The 18,284-nt window shown below is 40.3% G+C and overlaps 1 protein-coding gene across 2 annotated transcripts; it reads left to right on the top strand.

Annotated features, from left to right (window-relative positions):
- The first annotated feature begins 4,534 nt into the window (after positions 1 to 4,534).
- On the top strand, positions 4,535 to 16,657 carry TMEM17 (transmembrane protein 17). 2 transcript variants are annotated; one of them, XM_033920630.1, is made up of 5 exons: positions 4,535 to 4,663; positions 11,573 to 11,676; positions 11,945 to 12,058; positions 15,996 to 16,045; positions 16,140 to 16,657. In XM_033920630.1, the coding sequence occupies exons 1-5, from the start codon at positions 4,549 to 4,551 to the stop codon at positions 16,279 to 16,281; spliced, it is 525 nt and encodes a 174-aa protein (XP_033776521.1). In that variant the 5' UTR covers positions 4,535 to 4,548; the 3' UTR covers positions 16,282 to 16,657. The 2 variants fall into 2 exon arrangements, with proteins under 2 accessions (XP_033776521.1, XP_033776520.1); XM_033920629.1 differs by having other exon boundaries at positions 15,996 to 16,657.
- Positions 16,658 to 18,284: the final 1,627 nt, after the last annotated feature.

Here is an 18,284-nt window from a genome sequence, read left to right as displayed (position 1 = left end):
TCCGGACACCTTTGACAACTGTAAGAGAAGAAATTAGGACAGTAAAAGGACCTATCCACCTAGGTTTCAGGGGGTCTGACTTCCAAGTTTTAGCCATACTGTATTTACAGGGACATACCCATGGACTTGTGTAGCTATCGATAGTGGGGCCCTTTCCAGGACCCATTTGTGGAGCTCTTAAAGGGCTTTAGCTAAAGACTGGACCTGACTCTGGAGGATATCTGATCCCAGAGTAGCAAAGGAACCAGGATCTGGGTTCACAATGGGTGGTGGCCGGCCGGACATGAGCTCAAATGGGGCTTAGATGGGATGCATCTAATCTGAAAAAGAACAGAAGGCAGCAGGACAGGCCAGGACAGATTAGTTTCTTCAATTCATTTTGTGAGAAGGGTCTTAAGAGTTCTGTTTATTCTTTCGACCTGACCAGAGCTCTCAGGATGGTAAGCAGCATATAATTTCTATTCAATTTGGAGGGCCTGAGCAATTTGTTGGACAACATCGGCAATGAAAGCAGGGCCATTGTCACTGCCTATAAAAACAAGGAGATCAAGGCACGGAATTATTCAGGAGGTGTTTGGTTATGTCTCTGGCGCGTTCAGTGCAAGTAAGGAAGGCTTTGACCCATCTAGTCAGGGTGTCTGTGAAGACTAGGAAGTGACTGAGGGAACGGGAAATGGGCATGTGGGTAAAATCTACAGACAGAACCTGCATCGGATATGTTCCAATAGGTTGGTATCCAAGAGGTGGCAGTCATCTGATTGGGAATTTTATTCTAGAACCAACAACACACTGTCGGACCATATTCCGGACTAGCTGATCAAAGTGATTGATAAAGAAATGTCTCTTGAGAGTCAATTTTCATAGCGGGTTCTCCAGAGTGTGCCAGATCATGGCATCTTTTGACAATCGTGAGGGCCAGGTGTTGAGGAATAACTATGAGGGTGTTGTGCTTGCGTTTGAAGTATCAGTGTGTGGGTCTGGATTGGCACTTGAATTGACGCATTTTGTATCCACCCCTCTTTCAGGACAGACTGGCCCAAAATAATGCATGCCCAAGTCTGTTCCTGAGAAGCGTACTGGGGTGTAAGGGAATCCAGAAAAGGAATGATTGTATACAGAGGAGCCGAAAGAGGGGGCAGAGACTGGCAGCTCGGGCTGTGCGGTCGGCAAGGGCATTGCCATGAGAGACAAGGTCCATCACGTGTCTGTAAGCATGGCAGTGCATAACAGAAACACGTGAGGGTAGTTGTACGGCCTCAAGAAGGTCAAGAATGAGGGGAGCATGATGGATCAGGCGGCCGGAGACTGTAATGAAACCTCGATATTTCCAGATGGCCCTATGGGAATGCAAGTTAAGGAAAGCATATTTGGAGTCAGTATATATATATTGCAAGACTGAGAGGCAGAGTGGCGCAGGGCAGAAGTGAGGGCATAAAGCTCAGCTTCTTGGGCAGAAGGGCCAGAAGGCAGGGGCCTGAGTCAGAAGTTTTTGGAGGCAGCGAAAAGACCGCTCCTGAAGTTGGGTCCAGACAAAAGGGGCTGAGTCAGCGCCTTTGGTGGAATCATACAGAGGACGAGCAATAGTAGAGAAATCAGGGATCCAGATGGGACAGTATCCTGCAATACTGAGAAAGGTGCACAGAGACTTGCAGTTATCAGGTACAGGGAGACTGCAGACAGCCTGGACCTCGGTGTAGGAAGGGACCTGGTACCCTTGGAGATTTGAAAGCCAAGGTAGGTGACACGAGGAAGGCATACTTGAAATCAATGTAAATATGGCCACAGGAAAATTTAAAAGGCAGACCCACTATCTGAAAGACTCAGATAAATAATAATAATAACAGTTTATATACCGCAATACCGTGAAGAGCTATGTGGTTTACAAAAGATTAGAGAAGGTACAAAATAATTGAACTTAAGATGTGTACTAACACATAAGAATTGTTCTCAAGCCCTATTCTATATCAGGTTCCTACCCCAAAGAGCTGACTTATAAAATTAAGCTAAATGCAGTTCTGGATCCACCCACTAAGCAGGGTAGTCTGACACAAGCGCTCTCTAAAGCAGCAGTCCCTTCACTATCAGCTGACTGGCAAAAATATTTACTTCAATACAAAAGCATTCCTAAAAATTACATTGTTATACCTAAACTTACATTTTTTATATACAGAAATACAAAACAAAGATTGGAATATACAGTAAAACTTTGGATTGCAAATAACTTGGTTTGCAAGTGTTCTATAAGACAAGCAATGATTAAATTTTAACTTGCTATACCAGCAACGTCTTGCAATACACGTACATACAGTATAGAAGCATCACATTTTCACAACTGAGCCAATGGTTCCTCTCTATATGACGCTGCAGGAATGCAGTGACTGTTCCAAACGAGCAAGGGCTTGCAATACAAGTATGTATATTTTTGTACACTAGTGCCCTGGAATACAAGCATACTTCTGGAACAAATTATGTCCCAAACCAAAGTTTTACTGTACTCACAAGTTTAAACATTGTTCATTTTTATTTTTTTTTACAATCAACATGGGTCTCAGTAGAGACTTACTCCCCCTTCCTACAGAATTTCACAAAGGAGAGAGAGTTGCTTAAAGATCAAAGAGATCAAATTACAGATGTAGTCCTTTTCAGAATTTTTAAATTTAGACAAATAACTACTAAATTTGGACAAAGAACTTCTTTTTAGCATGGAATATAAGTTCCAGAAATCATATTTTTCGTTTATATGCATTTCTGAATATGCATATACATTTTATAACATAGCCAAAAACTTCAAATGCAAAACCACTTATCTGTTTCAGGAGAAACCACATTGGAAGTGCTACACACTTCATGGCCCTTATCAGCACAAAAGGAAAAGTACTCTCCTCTCATGCTGTGAACAACTGACAGTTTAAACTTCACTGATACATTTGAACAGACAGAAGTCATAAAGAACCCGGGATACTGCAGGACTTGGGAATCAGATGAAGGGAAGAATTTGGCAAGGTCTGAAGCAAGGACGGTGAAGGGTTTTCCAATTGGAATGCAAAATAGGCTGACTGGAAGAGGAACCGACAGCAAACGAATGCATAAAAACCTGACGAGTTATGTCCTCTTCCAGGGAGCCAGAGGGGGCCAGCCCACACCAAATATCGGCCATTCTAACTGGCACAGACAAATAAGGGTTGATTTGTTAAGTATAATCAAAGACAAATTCCTTTTTTAAAATTAGCTAACATATCAAGGGATCCCCACAGGTAGACAGACATCCCCCCATTGTGCAATGGAGGACAAAAACACTTCCCTGAATTCCTGGCCCCGCCCGTCTCCGGACTAGGGAAACGCAGTACTAACAGGTCCACACTCGCTTCGTCCTCAAGGACGTCTCAGACACTCTCAAACACACAAAACACAACAGATTTCAGTTCAGTTACTCAACCAGAAAATAACAGTTCCTAGAATCCCTTTCCCACAACTTTTCAGCGACAGATCACGTGGCTTACTAGGCAGGAGACGAGAGACAGGATAGGGATGATCAATCCCCACTTACCAGATAGTGGCCACTCCAGGTACAGATACAGATACAGATACAGATTCTTGTACTTTAAACTGAGACTAGATAAGTCAGTTGAAGCGGTCCAACGTCCTGAGGTCTGCAAACCCCCCAAAAGGAAGGCAGCCGGCTAAGCAGACATATCAGCCGTAGGACCAGAAACAAGTGACCAATCGAGTAACCAGTGGTCAAGAGACCTTCAAGTCCCTGTTCGGAAGCCAAATGAAAGGTCACTTGGACACACAATGTCAGAGGCATGAAGAAAGTACAAGTTTTATTCACAGCATGCATGCTGGACCCCTGAGCTCCAAGCTGGCTCAGAAGTGCCGAAACCAGGAAGTTACAGAGATATTTATTCATTTTTCTGGCTATACAACTGAATTCTAGAAAAAGCTTTTCACGTGTTACTTTTCTTAACACTCATTGGTTCTAAGCTCACACTAGCAGGTCACTAGCAGGACACTTATCTAACTCTTACAGTTAAATGTACAGAAGGGCAGGGTACATCATGGCTCAAACTCTTATCTATTCAGCTTACAATGTGGTAAGGTAGGGACATACATTTTAGGCAGATGCAGTCAATAGATTAAACACTGTTTTCAGCTATGTAGACCAGAGCAATATTTTAAACAACAGTTAACCATTTCATGACCCTACACTTACAGAAGCAAAAGTTAGTAACAACAACAACCAAAAGGAAATCATAGTCTCAAAGCACCAGCAGAACACAATTAGAACACGCTGCACAAAGAACTGGGTAGCCACGACAGAGTGAGGCTTGGAACCCACTGAGAAAAGCAATTGGAGTATCACAATGAGGCTTGAACATACTGAAAGAAGCTATTGGAGCATCAGAATGAGGTTTGGAATTTACATACTGAGCCTGAACAACAAACTGAAGTTTGGAACTTTTCTGCAGAGTATGCGGGATTAATTACGTCATTTCCGTGGTTGGGGTTTTTTGTTGTTGTTGGCATAGCAACCTGTCCGCTTCCAAAATGGCTCTGCCAGAACCAGTGCGGCGCCGACTTAACTCTTTCTCTCGGAACGTGTTTACCGACACAAACCGGACCGGACCTGAATACAGTGATGCTTTCGGCGCTGAAGCTGTCGGTGAGTGCTACGGTAGAGCATGGGGGACAACAGTTCCGTTCCTCTGATTAGCTGTAATCATTTGAATAGTAGAGCGAGACTAAAGCATTCAAGAGTAAATTCGGATAAATGTAGATATGACAAGCGAAGAACTACAATCGCCAAAGATCAGGCAAGCCGAATAGCCAATATTTCTTGAATCCACCTCCACATTTCCAACCAGAAAAGTTGTACGGCAGGGCACTCACATGTTTACGAATTAAATTCCCTAAATTGTAAATCTGTAATACAGGCTGTGAACTTGAGAGGCAAAGGTTCAAAACCCAACCAAATTCCTTGTGATTTTGGACAAGTCCCTTAACCCTGCATTGCCCTAGGTCAGGGGTGTCAAAGTCCCTCCTCGAGGGCCGCAATCCAGTCGGGGTTTCAGGATTCCCCCAATGAATATGCATGAGATCTATTAGCATACAATGAAAGCAGTGCATGCAAATAGATCTCATGCATATTCATTGGGGAAATCCTGAAAATCCGACTGGATTGCGGCCCTTGAAGAGGGACTTTGACACCCCTGCCCTAGGTACAAACTTCCATTTTACTAAAGCATTTAAGGCAGTGGTTCCCAAACCCTGTGCTGGGGGACCCACAGCCAGTCGGGTTTTCAAGATATTCCTAATGAATATGCATAAGAGAGATTTGCATATAATGGAAGCGAGAGGTATGCAAATCTCTCATGCATATTCATTAGGGATATCTTGAAAACCCGACTGGCTGGGGGTCCCCCAGGACAGGGTTTGGGAACCACTGATTTAAGGACTGGATTCTATAAATGGCCCTCAAAAATAAGTGCCGGAAAAAATAAAATCAATGCTTAGCACTGTTCTGTAAAGGGCTTGTGCCCTTTATAGATAGCACTTAACTTTGGGCACCAGACTTATGCCAGCTGAAACCTGATGTAATTGCTGGTGCCCAAGTTAGGTGCCCTGACTCGGTCGGTATTCTATAACTATGCGTGTACATTTTTGGAATGCCCTGACACGCCTATGCTCCTCCCATGACCATGGCCTCTTTCAAGATACATCAAGTAATTAATGTGCACACTCATCTCAGATGGCTGCTCAAATCTGTTGCCATATATAGAATCTGGGGGTTAGTGTTCACTAATTCCAATAGCACATGCTAAGCTTTAGTAAAAGGGCCCTTTAGACTGTAACCCTTTAAAGATAGAGAAATGCATTTAAGGAAAGTGGGTAACTCAACTGCTACTGGAAAGGCTGAACTAAATACTATAAACTTCTTAAAATAAGTACAAGCTACCATCCACAAAATAAGAGGGCTAGTTGTAAGTTTATAGAAGATAATATTCTTTGTGGATTAAAAAAAAAAAGTAAAAAATAATAAAACAAAAAAAAGAGAAAATATTGATAGAAAAACATCTCATTTGGCCTATCCAGTGTGGGTATCCACACCAAAAATCCATGTTCTACAACCCTATTTCTAGTGCAATGTGTCTAGTAGTCTTAAACGCTAGGGTTATGCATCTGAACCTGTAAGTTGCTTGCAGAATAATATCACTTATCTTTCAACTCCGCCTCCTTTCAAGGAGGCTTGCTCATGCCTCCTCAGTTTTTTGTCTGCAACCAAGTTGCTCAGATGTGTTTCTGATTTGCTCTGTGGTTTTATTATTTTCAGGGGTTTTATCCTGTCTTTTTAAGTTTGAGGCTTGATGCCCAGAGGTTTCCTTTTGTTAGGACCTCTGCCTGGAAGAAGATGCACTCGTGGTGGAAGTCTGTTGTTAGCAGGATCAGCCCTGGGGGACAACTGTCTAGCCAGCCTGCTGTAATATTTTTGGAGCTTGGGTGCCATCCCCTGAGTGCTTGCATCCCTGAGTGCATGCTCTTGGGCTCCTTCCTGGCTTGGCTGGGATTAATAGCAGTGGTGTTTTAACCTACTACAACCCATGGAATTATGAGATTATGATTATTCTTTTTTTTTTTTAGTTCAATCTTTATTAAGTTTTAACATCTTACACAAAATTTGACCTTAATGAGCACATGCATAATTACATTAAATCAAATAATTCCCTCCTAGAGGATACCTGGGTCCTAGTGGAAGAGGGGAGAGAACAGCGACTCCTCCTACTGTGAAAGACCCACCTTCACTTCCAGGTTGGCTGGTGGGTGGCTCTCCTCCAGGTCATACCTTCTTCCTTTAAATTCTCCCTCTGCATCTTATGCTGCCACTTTAGATCTGGGTCTGGACCATTTGCACTCACCAGCCCTCTCTCCTGCTGTGGCCCTGTAAATGGCTGATGGGCTGCAGTGAAAAGACTGCTCCCTCCTGACTCTTAAGAAAGGAAAGAGGAGCTTTTTTGAACTTGATATGTCTTTTCCCCATACTAAATTTGGTCCAGTTCCATTAAGTTTTCATATAATTTTAACCCTAGGCAATTAAACAGACATTTTTTGTGCCTTGTATATCATTTTTACCCCATTCTGTGATTATTTATTTTTATTTATTTACTCCCCCCCCTTTACAAAACCATAGTGTGGTTTTTAGCGCTGGCCACGGTGGAAAGAGCTCCAACACTCTCATAGGAATTCTATGATGTTGCTTATGGGGATGGAGACAATGTAGATGGATAAATAAGCAATCACCACTTAATGTAATTTTGTGAAACACACTATCCACTTAATTCAATGCGCTGTCGCACAAATACTTTATGCACTGTCATAAGATAATAGTGGAGACTAACGGGGATCTCAAGTGCTCACAGCCAGAGATTTGGTACGTTTTTCAAAGTCACTGACTAATATCGTGAGCTATCATCGGTCCCGTATATTTTCTCCATATCTATGCTAAGTGCATTTTTTAACTTTTTCGTCTTTTTTTCTTTTTAATTAATCATTTAAATTATTCTTATAAATTATTTATAAAATCTATATAAGCATATATCTTCATACTCTGCTATTCCATATAGTGCAGGATTACTTAGCTTGTTTTTTTCCTTTTTTCTTGTTTCTCCTGGTTATTTATTCATTCACTTCTTTTTATATCACTTCAATGTTAATTCACTTCTCTTCTACCTTTCCACTCGTGAGTTAACTATTGAAGAAACTAATGTACTCTCGAAAGGGCTATCATTTGTTCCTACAATTTCTTTTGATTTTTTTCAATTTCGAATAGATTTAGAGAGATTCATGAGAGCTCTTTCCTTGAAAAAATTCTTTTGGGGCAAAGAGGCTTTGAGTGATAATTTTGATAGATCTGTAGTAAGAAAAAAATCACAGTGGATTCCTCCTGGCCCTCTAGATCCCCTCCTCCTTGCATTTAAGCAATTAGTCCTCCAAGATATAAAACCATTACAGTATAAAAAAATGGAAAATTGTAATTTGACAAAAAAAGAACATGAGGCTCTGATGAATCTTCAAAATGACCCCTCCATTGTTATATGTAGAGCAGACAAAGGGGGAGCGACAGTCATTTGGAAGATGGAAGACTATCAGTATGAACTTGCTCGACAGTTGTCAGATAATGCTACATATAGAGTACTTGATACTGATCCCACCACACAATTAAAAACATGCATATTGAGGTTAACCCAGGAGGGTTTTGACGAAGGGTTCGTTACCAAGCGTGAATTTCAGTTCCTAAATAAGGAGCATAGTACTATACCGTGGATATATTTGACACCTAAAATCCACAAAAGTTTACATAAGCCACCAGGGAGACCGATTATTTCATCTATAGATTCCATCCTTGAGCCTCTCTCTAAATATGTAGATCAATTTCTGAAGCCTCTTGTTGCACAGGGCAGTTCCTACATAAAGGACACGAGCCAATTTTTACTATGGGTGCAGTCGATTGATTTAAGAGATAACCCTACGATTTTGGTAACACTAGATGTGGTGTCTCTATACACCTCTCTTCCCCAGGATAAATGTTTGATAGTAGCACGAGAAGCTTTGGATGCTCGACCTCGTCCTCATCAAAGTCCCACTGAATTTATTTTAGAACTTTTAGAGCTAACTTTAATAAATAACTTTTTCACTGATGGACAGAAATTGTATCTTCAGACCAGAGGGGTAGCTATGGGGGCCACATGTGCTCCTTCTGTAGCCAACCTGTACATGAAAAATTATGAAGAGATCTTTTTGACTCTCCATAATTGGAGTGCATATGTAGCAGGTTGGAAGAGATACATAGATGATGTCTTTATGATCTGGCAAGGTTCTCAAAATCATCTTTTAGAGTTTGTAGAATGGCTTAACAGCAGAGATAGTAACATTCAGTTTACTTATGCCCAGTCTAGTTTGGGGATTAATTTTTTAGACACGTGGGTAACTATAGTAGAAAATCATCTCGAATCTAAATTGTATACGAAACCCACGGATGTTACCACCATGCTACAGTATGACAGCTGTCACCCTACAGCTCTAAAAGATAGCCTACCCTTAGCGCAATTTTTAAGGTTTAGGCGAGTATGTACCCATATAGAAGATTTCAAATCCTCAGCGAATAAGTTAGCAAAGAATTTAAAAAATAGGGGGTATCCTGGTAAAGTGATAAAAAAGTCTTATCGTAGGGCGAAACACAACCATCCAGAATGGCTCTTACGTCCCTCTGAGTCATCTAATCTTAGAAATTCTCATGGTCAAGATAGTGACAGGGGGTTTGAGATAGAGAATGAAGTGCACACGTTTATACTTAGACACAATGCTGAATCTGAACACATAGCCACAGTTATTCGTAACCACTGGAGGATAGTGCAACGCAGTCCTTGTTTTGAACATTCTCGATTACGGCTTACCTACAGTAGAGGTAGGAACCTTAGGGAACATCTTCGTTATAAACCAGGCTTAGAGCAGGGTATTATAGACCGTGATGGGTTTCATTCAAAATGTGGTAGGTGCCAGATTTGTTCATTGACGATCGAAGGTAGTGTCTTTGAACATCCTAGAAATCATAAGCAGTATAAACTACAACACAAAACTACGTGTAAATCGGATCACGTAGTGTATATTATCATGTGCCCATGCCAGAAAATTTATGTTGGGAAAACGACGAGACAGTTTAATATCCGGATGGCGGAGCATAAGTCTTGTCTTAACCATCATAGAAAAGAAGCTCCGCTCGTAGCCCATTGTATGCAGAATAATCATGATTTTTATCAACTTAAATGTATGATCATTGACAAGATTGAGGTTTCAATAAGGGGAGGGGACAGGGGGAGAAAGTTGTTACAAACAGAACAACGGTGGATTGACCGCTTAGGTAGTCTGCAACCTCAAGGGTTAAATTTAGCCATTAATTGGCAGACCTTTTTTTGAATTATGAGAGTGAATATGGTAATGGAGGAAATGGATACAATGAATGCATGAAGGTGGTGGTAATGCTTGATACGGTGTGTACAACATAGGGCCAGTTTCTGAGGCAAATGTGTAGTAATTAGATGACGTATTTGTAAACGGACGGGGCTTGAAAGGGGCGTAATACTCTTCATGTCTACCGGATGTGTCGTCAGACGCCTTTGTTAGGCTTTAAATGAGTGTGAGGGTCGGATTAGAATATTCTCCGTTCTTTACATGTGGGGAGCTCGGAGTAGAAGTGAGTGTCTCTGAGGCTCCTGTTTGTAAGGAGTGTGCTATGGATAAATGCGAGGTATGTGAAAATGTGATAGTTAGATTTGAAAACGACCAAGGGGATATGGTTGCTATATAAAAGATTGGATAGCTGTTAAGATATAGTAGTTGGTTAGTAGCAGTATGTTTTCATAAGAACTAAAACATAATATTAGAATTAAAACTAAAATTAAAACTATAAGTATAAGATAAATAATATTATTAAGAGATTGAAAGTTATTTTATTAAAAATTGTGTTCCCATAGGCTTGCGCCATATTTCCTAACGTTAGCGCAAATAAAGTATAAAGTGATAGTTACCATTTGGGCTACCTTTTTAGAAGTAAGTTAATAGAGTTTGCTTTCTCTGTAGTGAATGATTATCGCTTTCCTGATGAAGCCCCGCGTTAAAGCTCGGGGGCGAAACGGAGATCTTCCGTAGAAGAGAAGTGAATTAACATTGAAGTGATATAAAAAGAAGTGAATGAATAAATAAGCAGGAGAAACAAGAAAAAAGGAAAAAAACAAGCTAAGTAATCCTGCACTATATGGAATAGCAGAGTATGAAGATATATGCTTATATAGATTTTATAAATAATTTATAAGAATAATTTAAATGATTAATTAAAAAGAAAAAAAGATGAAAAAGTTAAAAAATGCACTTAGCATAGATATGGAGAAAATATACGGGACCGATGATAGCTCACGATATTAGTCAGTGACTTTGAAAAACGTACCAAATCTCTGGCTGTGAGCACTTGAGATCCCCGTTAGTCTCCACTATTATCTTATGACAGTGCATAAAGTATTTGTGCGACAGCGCATTGAATTAAGTGGATAGTGATGGATAAATAAGAACATAAGCAGCATTATACTGGGTCAGACCAGTGGTCCATCTAGCCCAGCATCCTGCTTCGAAGACCAATCCAGGTCACAAGTACCTAACAGAATTCCAAATATTCCATTCCATACTACTGATTCCAGGACAAGCAGTGGCTTCCCCCATGTCTGTCTCAATAGCAAACTATGGACTTTTCCTCCAGGAACTTGTCCAACCCTTATATAAGCCCAGATATGATAAAAGCTGTTACCATATCCTCTTGCAACAAGTTTTAGAGCTTAACTATTTGTACAGTGGAAGGACATAGAGCAGGTAGTGTATAGGGTTTGCAGAGAGGGTCTTCTTTATGTTGGGTCAATAAAAGTATTTTCTGTATTAATTAACCATTGTGAAAAGTCTTTGTCTTCAGTTATCTACAAGTAAGGATTGCTTTTCAGTCCAGGTTCTGCACATTTTCTTTATTTCTCTTCAGATAATGAGGTTGTTTCCAATTTGCCACTGCAGATGTCACTGTATTTCAATGTATTCTACTTCCCTTTCTGGTGGGTGTGCTATGTAACCATTTTACAACTTAAGGTAAATTTCTTCTCAGTCTCATACATTATTGTTAGCAGAGTGCAAAACTCAGTGCTGGATTAGATGTTTTTTTCAGGCATTGACAGAGCTGTGTAGAGTGCATGTGTGTAGGGGGATCAGTATTAGATAAGCAAGTTGGATTAGAGATGCATTGGCAGAGCTGTAGGGGGCAGTAATAGATTAGGATGAGAGGTTTCAGGCTGGGTTAGAAATGCGTGTGTGTGTGTCAGCACTGTTAAATATACATTCTCTCTTTCCCCTCTCTCAGTATTCAGTATTGCCTGACTACTACAAATTCATTTTGGTGACAATTCTGATTCTGGTGTCTTTGATTGAGGTGATTCGTCTGTATTTGGGGTACATGGGGAACCTGCAGGAAAAGGTCTGTATATACAGAAGGCTTGCTTTCTTTACTTTGCTCATGCTATATTTCAGCCATGTTATACCATATTGTTTCTTATACTCCGCAAATGTCAACTGGGAATCATTGCGGCTTACATAAAATTAATAAGGTTAGCAACATAGACATTATGAATCATAGCAAGACTATAATGAAAACAGAAGCGTTTTTAGCACCTTCCTAAATTGAAGATAGGAGGAGGTCTGACGTAGCAGGTCGGGAGGCAGTTCCAAATTTTAGGGCCTTGAAATGCGAAGATTATATTATGATAGCTTCTCCAAAAGAAATTCACATACTGTGCCTTACTCTCATTCCCTTATGCTAGGTCCTTGCAGTTCCTCTTCCTCATGCAGGCAATACTGTATCGGGTGCCTGAACTGTGATCTGTGAATTTTTCCTGCCAGTACACCAGCCCCCTCCTTCCCCTTTACCACTATTACCCTACTACAGAAACTTAAAGGAACGTAAGCAAACCTCTTAGTTCTCTGATGATGCCTGGTGGCTTCTGTGGTCCATTAATTTTTGTGTTGTTAACCGCCCTTATGAAGAGGTTTGCCCAAGTCGGTGTACAGTTCAACATAAAAGTTACAATTTGTTAACAGCCTTTGTCACTTTTAACCTAATATAGTTGATTTCACGCAATTTTGCACCGATTGGAATAAAAGGTGTGCATTGTTTCTGATAACTAATATCCCATTGTTAGCATCCATCATCTAGGGCTGGAATTTCTCTAGGGGTGATTTAATCCTTTTGTGCAGGGGCTATCAGAGTCCAATTTGTGGATGAAGATAGAGCAGTTCTGGTACCCACTGTAAGAGAATGACCTTAGTACAATAAAGATGTAGCCCTTTTCTATAGGAGTAAGTTTGAAAAGTGCTCAAAACCCAGGCATGTGCTTCATTTCTCCACATGTGCTAATAGTAAAAATAGTAAAATGACTAAATATAATATAAACATAAATACAATGAATGAGGTTAACTCAAAATCAGCAAATTGAAAATTAATAATAGGACTACCATGAAACAGTATCAAAAATGAACATATTTAACAGTATTGAAATTCAAATAGAGATATAACACAATGTCAGTGTAATACTTATGAAACACCTAATAAACACACATTAGAACATACAAATAACAGAGATATGATACTAATGCTATTCTGTAGCCGAAGGGCCAAGTGCAGATATTAGACGGGGATAAGATGAGTGATGCAAAGTCAGTTGGAATAAAGAGATGGGTGGCTAAACTCAAGGCAAGTTGTTTGTACAGTTCGACAAAGATATAAGGAACTGATCCAAGTTACAGTGTGTGTAGCAAACTAGTCCAGGTCCAGAATGAGTATGTAGTCAGTCATCTTATGTATTAAAGGCTTGGGAGAAGAGCCAGGCTTTCACCTGCTTCCTGAAGTAGAGGTAGCCCCTCTTGGAGTAAATTCCAGAGCACGAGGGCTACTCTTGAGAAGGTTCCCTGGTCTTGGAGGATGAAATGTACAATGTCTGCATCTATGAGACAAACATGGTTTTTCCTGTTGCATAGAGCATTCTGGACCCCTGTTCATTTACAAAAATTAGATTGCTCTAAATCTAATAGATGTTGGCATTGTCATCTCGAAGCAGGGACTTTAGATCATTTATTGTTCTATTGTCCATTTATTTTGGCTTTTTGGAAATCGATTTGGGGGCCAAATAAATTGCTTGTTAGAGAATCATGTGGCATTATCGTATGACACAGTTTTATTTGGCATGTCTATGAGAGCTAAGAGCCAAATATCTTCCAAAAATAATAAACTTTTACTGATTCTAACAGGAGTTGCCATTCAACAAATAATGTATAATTGGAAAGATCAGAAAAGACTGAATTATAGCTGTTCAAAAAGGATATTTTAATAAGTTTAAGGATGTGGGGGGGGGGGCATTGATATATTATTGTAAAGAATAGTTATTATTTTTCCCTGATTTTACATAATTGAAAGATTTGGGAGGGGGGGGTGAATTTTTATTATTGGTTATGAAGAAAATGATTTTATTATACTAAATGATATTAGAATGGTGGGTGGGAAGGGGATAAATTTTATTTTGGGAAATTTTGTGGTATTTCAAGTGATGTATTAAGTTAATGTAATGTAATTTATTTCTTATATACCGCTACATCCGTTAGGTTCTAAGCGGTTTACAGAAAATATACATTAAGATTAGAAATAAGAAAGGTACTTGAAAAATTCCCTTACTGTCCCGAAGGCTCACAATCTAACTAAAGTACCTGGAGGGTAATAGAGAAGTGAAAAGTAGAGTTAGAGGAAAATAAAAATAAAATAAACATTTTAACAAGACAGCATTGATCTAAATACTTTGGAAGGTAGAAGAGAGGAGAGAAAGGAATAGAAGCAGAAGGGGGAGCCGTTGAACAGTAGAATTCTGGAGAAATTTAAATGATAGAAATAGAACAAAACAAAGACAAAAGGCAAAACAATAGATAAGATTAAAGATTAATCTGTTATTATTTTCTGTACACTTGGTGTAAATATAAAATGAATAAAGAATATTAAAAAAAAAACAAAAAGAAGAAGGTTCCCTGGCGGGTATCGCATCATACCGTTTCTTTTGATGAGGGTACAGATAGTGATGCTCTTTGAGAGGATCTCAGAGGTCTCAAATAGCAAACTCATCGAATTCAGCAGTCTCCAGATTCAGCAGTTCTTATATAGATGATGCGTTGTTGCGAGGTGCTGTGTAAACCATGAACAGCCATGTTGGTACCTTATCTCCCAGCTGGATTAGGAAGCATTCTTATTCAGACAGGTGTGGGATGAAGACTCGGCGCAGTTTGATTGTCTCTTGGATCAGGACTGCTACCCCTCCACCTCGCTTCCCTTGTCTTGGTTGGGGCAGGGTAGTGAATCTTGTGGTGCGTAGTTCAGCCCAAAGTGCTCCTCCACTTTCATCCTAACAGGTGTCAGTTATTCTTAAGATGTCTAATTGGCATTTACATCATGGATCGTAGGAAATATTTTATTGGCTGATCTGACATTTACTAAGCCCAAGTTTCCAAGTACTGGTTTGTTGTAGTCATAGGAGCCAGTTATGTGGGTGCTTGAGCACCCCCAATATTGAGCAAACTCTTTGCCTGTCTCCAGGAAAGGGGTAACTTCCATTGGGTTTAGCACCCCAGTCATTTTGAAAAGTTGGTTCCTATGGTCGTAGTTGTAGTTTTATGGGCATTGGGTTACTTGATGATGGGTGGAGGATATTCACATGGGCATAGTTAGATAAGTATTTTCTTCTTGAAGCTTTTAATGCAGAGGGAGATTCAGTAGGCTATCAGAAATTTAGAGATAAGTTAAGTTAAAGATATGAATGAACTTCAGCTCACGGAATTGCACTTATGGTTTCATCATTTTGCAGTTTCTGATCCTGATCTTCTTTGATGATCCAACTGATGCAGATCATTGGAGGCTTTTTGTTGTAGATCCAACTTAAATCACAATAAAAGTGAAATGTTGCTTGCTTTAAATGGGCAGAGAGGAAAACAATTGCTTTTATTCAAACAAAAGATGAAATTAACTAACCCCCCCTTTACAAAACTGCACAAGATGTTTTTAGCGCCAGATGGTATGCTGAATTCTCTGCATTGCTCTGACACTCATAGGAACTCTATGATTATTGGAATAGTGCAGAGCAGCCAGTGCGCCAGCCAGTGCTAAAAAACCTCTTGCACGGTTTTGTAAAAGATGGGAGTAAGTGAAGTAAAGAAAACTCAAAACTCAGGACTGGTACTCCAACATAGACTAAACAGAAGTATGTAAAAACTTTGAGCAGTAAATAAACAAATAGTATATTAATCTGAAATGTAGGAGCCTGATGTGAACACAGCCATTGCCTTCCCCTCTTATGCTGATTCCTGGCTGGTTTCTCTTTCAGGTCCCCGAGCTGGCTGGTTTCTGGCTTCTGAGTGTCCTGCTGCAGCTGCCGTTAGTACTTTTCCTCCTTTTTAATGAAGGACTGGAGGTGCAGCCCCTGGAACGAGCCACCCACATTGTCTTTCTCCTTTTCCTTGCCTTCCAGGTCATCACAGCCTTCATCACCCTCAAGAGGATGGTCAATCACCTGGCCACCCGTTTCCATCTGCGAGAGTTTGACTGGTTGGAAGGAGGGGCTGTTAGGGATAACATATATACATAGTAACATAGTAGATGATGGCAGATAAAGACCCGAATGGTCCATCCAGTCTGCCCAACCTGATTCAATTTAAATTTTTTTATTTTTTCTTCTGAACTATTTCTGGGCAAAGATCCAAAGCTCTACCCAGTACTGTGCTTGGGTTCCAACTACTGAAGTCTCTGTCCCATCTACACCCAGCCCATCTCCATCCCATCTACACTGCAGCCTATCTACACCCTCCCAGCCATTGAAACCCTCCCCAGCCCATCCACAACCAAAAGACACATAGAAACACAATACAGACACATACCATGCAAGTCTGCCCAGTACTGGCCTTAGTTCTTCAGTATTTACTCTTATTTTCTGATTCTAGATCCTCTGTGTTCATCCTACGCTTCTTTGAACTCTGTCACCGTTTTCCTCTCCAGCACCTCTCTCGGGAGCGCATTCCAGGCATCCACCACCCTCTCCGTAAAGTAGAATTTCCTTACATTGCTCCTGACCTCAAATTATGTCCTCTGGTTTTACCATTTTCCTTTCTCTGGAAAATATTTTGTTCTACGTTAATACTTTTCAAGAATTTGAACGTCTGAATCATATCCCCCCTGTCCCTCCTTTCCTCTAGGGTATACATAGTCAGAGCTTACAGTCTCTCCTCAAACATCTTTGGGCGCAAACCTCCCATCATTTTCGTCGCCCTCCTCTGAACCGCCCTCCTCTTATGTCCTTGGCCAGATACGTTCTCCAAACCTGAACACAATACTCCAAGTGGGGCCTCACCAACGACCTGTACAGGTGCATCAACACTTTCTTTCTTCTACTGGCTGTGCCTCCTTCTGGCAGCAGCTACCGCCTTGTCACACTGTTTTTTCACCTTTAGATATTCGGATACTATCACCCCAAAGTCCCTCTCCCCATCTGTGCATATCAGCCACTCACCTCCTAGCAGTTGGATATGTTTAATGCTTTTATTTATTTGAAGCCCAAATAAGCTCAAAAGTAGACCTAGTTTTCATTCGCCTACAATATAGGCATCATTTGGACGTCCTAAGTTGCTCAGTGTTATGTAAATGAATCAAAGGACGCCCAAATTGAGTCATTGCCCAAACCACACCCATTCCACGCCTACGCCTATTGAGTTAGGCATGAGTTTTAAACATGGGCGTCCATGAAATTGTGGCTGCGTCTACAAAGTGGCGTCTATGTCCTTTGGATGCCTAAGTACCAATTATCGCTTATTAAGACCCTTAATTGGCTTATTAACTACTTAAATTAGATGCCTAAAGCACACCTAACTTTAGGCATAATTTAGGCACCCTTTTTTAGAATCAGGGCCTAAATGTCTGAAAAAAGAATTGCCATAGGCCAAGCAGGGATGAAGATCAGCATAGGGGAATGTAGGACCTACTATGCCTGTGCCATATGTACATACAGCCACAGGACATGTCGAAAGTCAGGATTTATATTTAGAAGCATGCGTACTGCAATGCTTTGACAAAATTAGAGAAACCATGAAACACTTATGTTCACAAAATTGTGGAAACCACACCAAAGTTTTGCTGAAACACAGAAAAGTCTATGATGAAAACAGAATTTTGAATGATGTATTTAGTATACCTCATAGGCTTAAATGTAAATTTGAAATCTTTTGGTGACCATCAGAGCTTTCTCGCATTCACATTGTGGCCCTTTATATGAAAAAGGTTTGGAGATGACTGTAGTATATTACGAAGCATAATAATAATAATAGTAGCATTTTAAATGGAATCTAGGCACCATTATAGAATAGATGCTTCCTTCACTTCATTAGGGTGCATAAATCTCGGTTTCTCGTTATAGAATTTGCCTTCCTGTATACTTTGTGACTTAACACTGCAGTGGCCTGAGAATGCACAGGCCAGAATGGCTGTCTGCATTGATGGGGGGGGGGGGGGCGTTTCTAGCCCTTAATACCATTGTTTAATTTTGTAATACAAAGATCAAGAAGATACTTCAAGTAAGATTTATGTATTTTTTTACATTTTTATTTTGTACATATTGTAAATAAAT

This window comes from Geotrypetes seraphini, chromosome 14 (genome assembly GCF_902459505.1).
Source record: "Geotrypetes seraphini chromosome 14, aGeoSer1.1, whole genome shotgun sequence".
Lineage (NCBI taxonomy): Eukaryota > Metazoa > Chordata > Amphibia > Gymnophiona > Dermophiidae > Geotrypetes > Geotrypetes seraphini.
This window is presented reverse-complemented; position numbering and strand designations above follow the sequence as displayed.

Excerpts from the sequence above, each read along its gene's own strand:
- TMEM17 (XM_033920629.1), top strand. The coding sequence starts at position 4,549 with ATGGCTCTGCCAGAACCAGTGCGGCGCCGACTTAACTCTTTCTCTCGG. Across the intron at positions 4,664-11,572 it reads TTTCGGCGCTGAAGCTGTCG|ATAATGAGGTTGTTTCCAAT; the intron begins GTGAGTGCTACG and ends ATTTCTCTTCAG. Across the intron at positions 12,059-15,995 it reads TGGGGAACCTGCAGGAAAAG|GTCCCCGAGCTGGCTGGTTT; the intron begins GTCTGTATATAC and ends TTTCTCTTTCAG.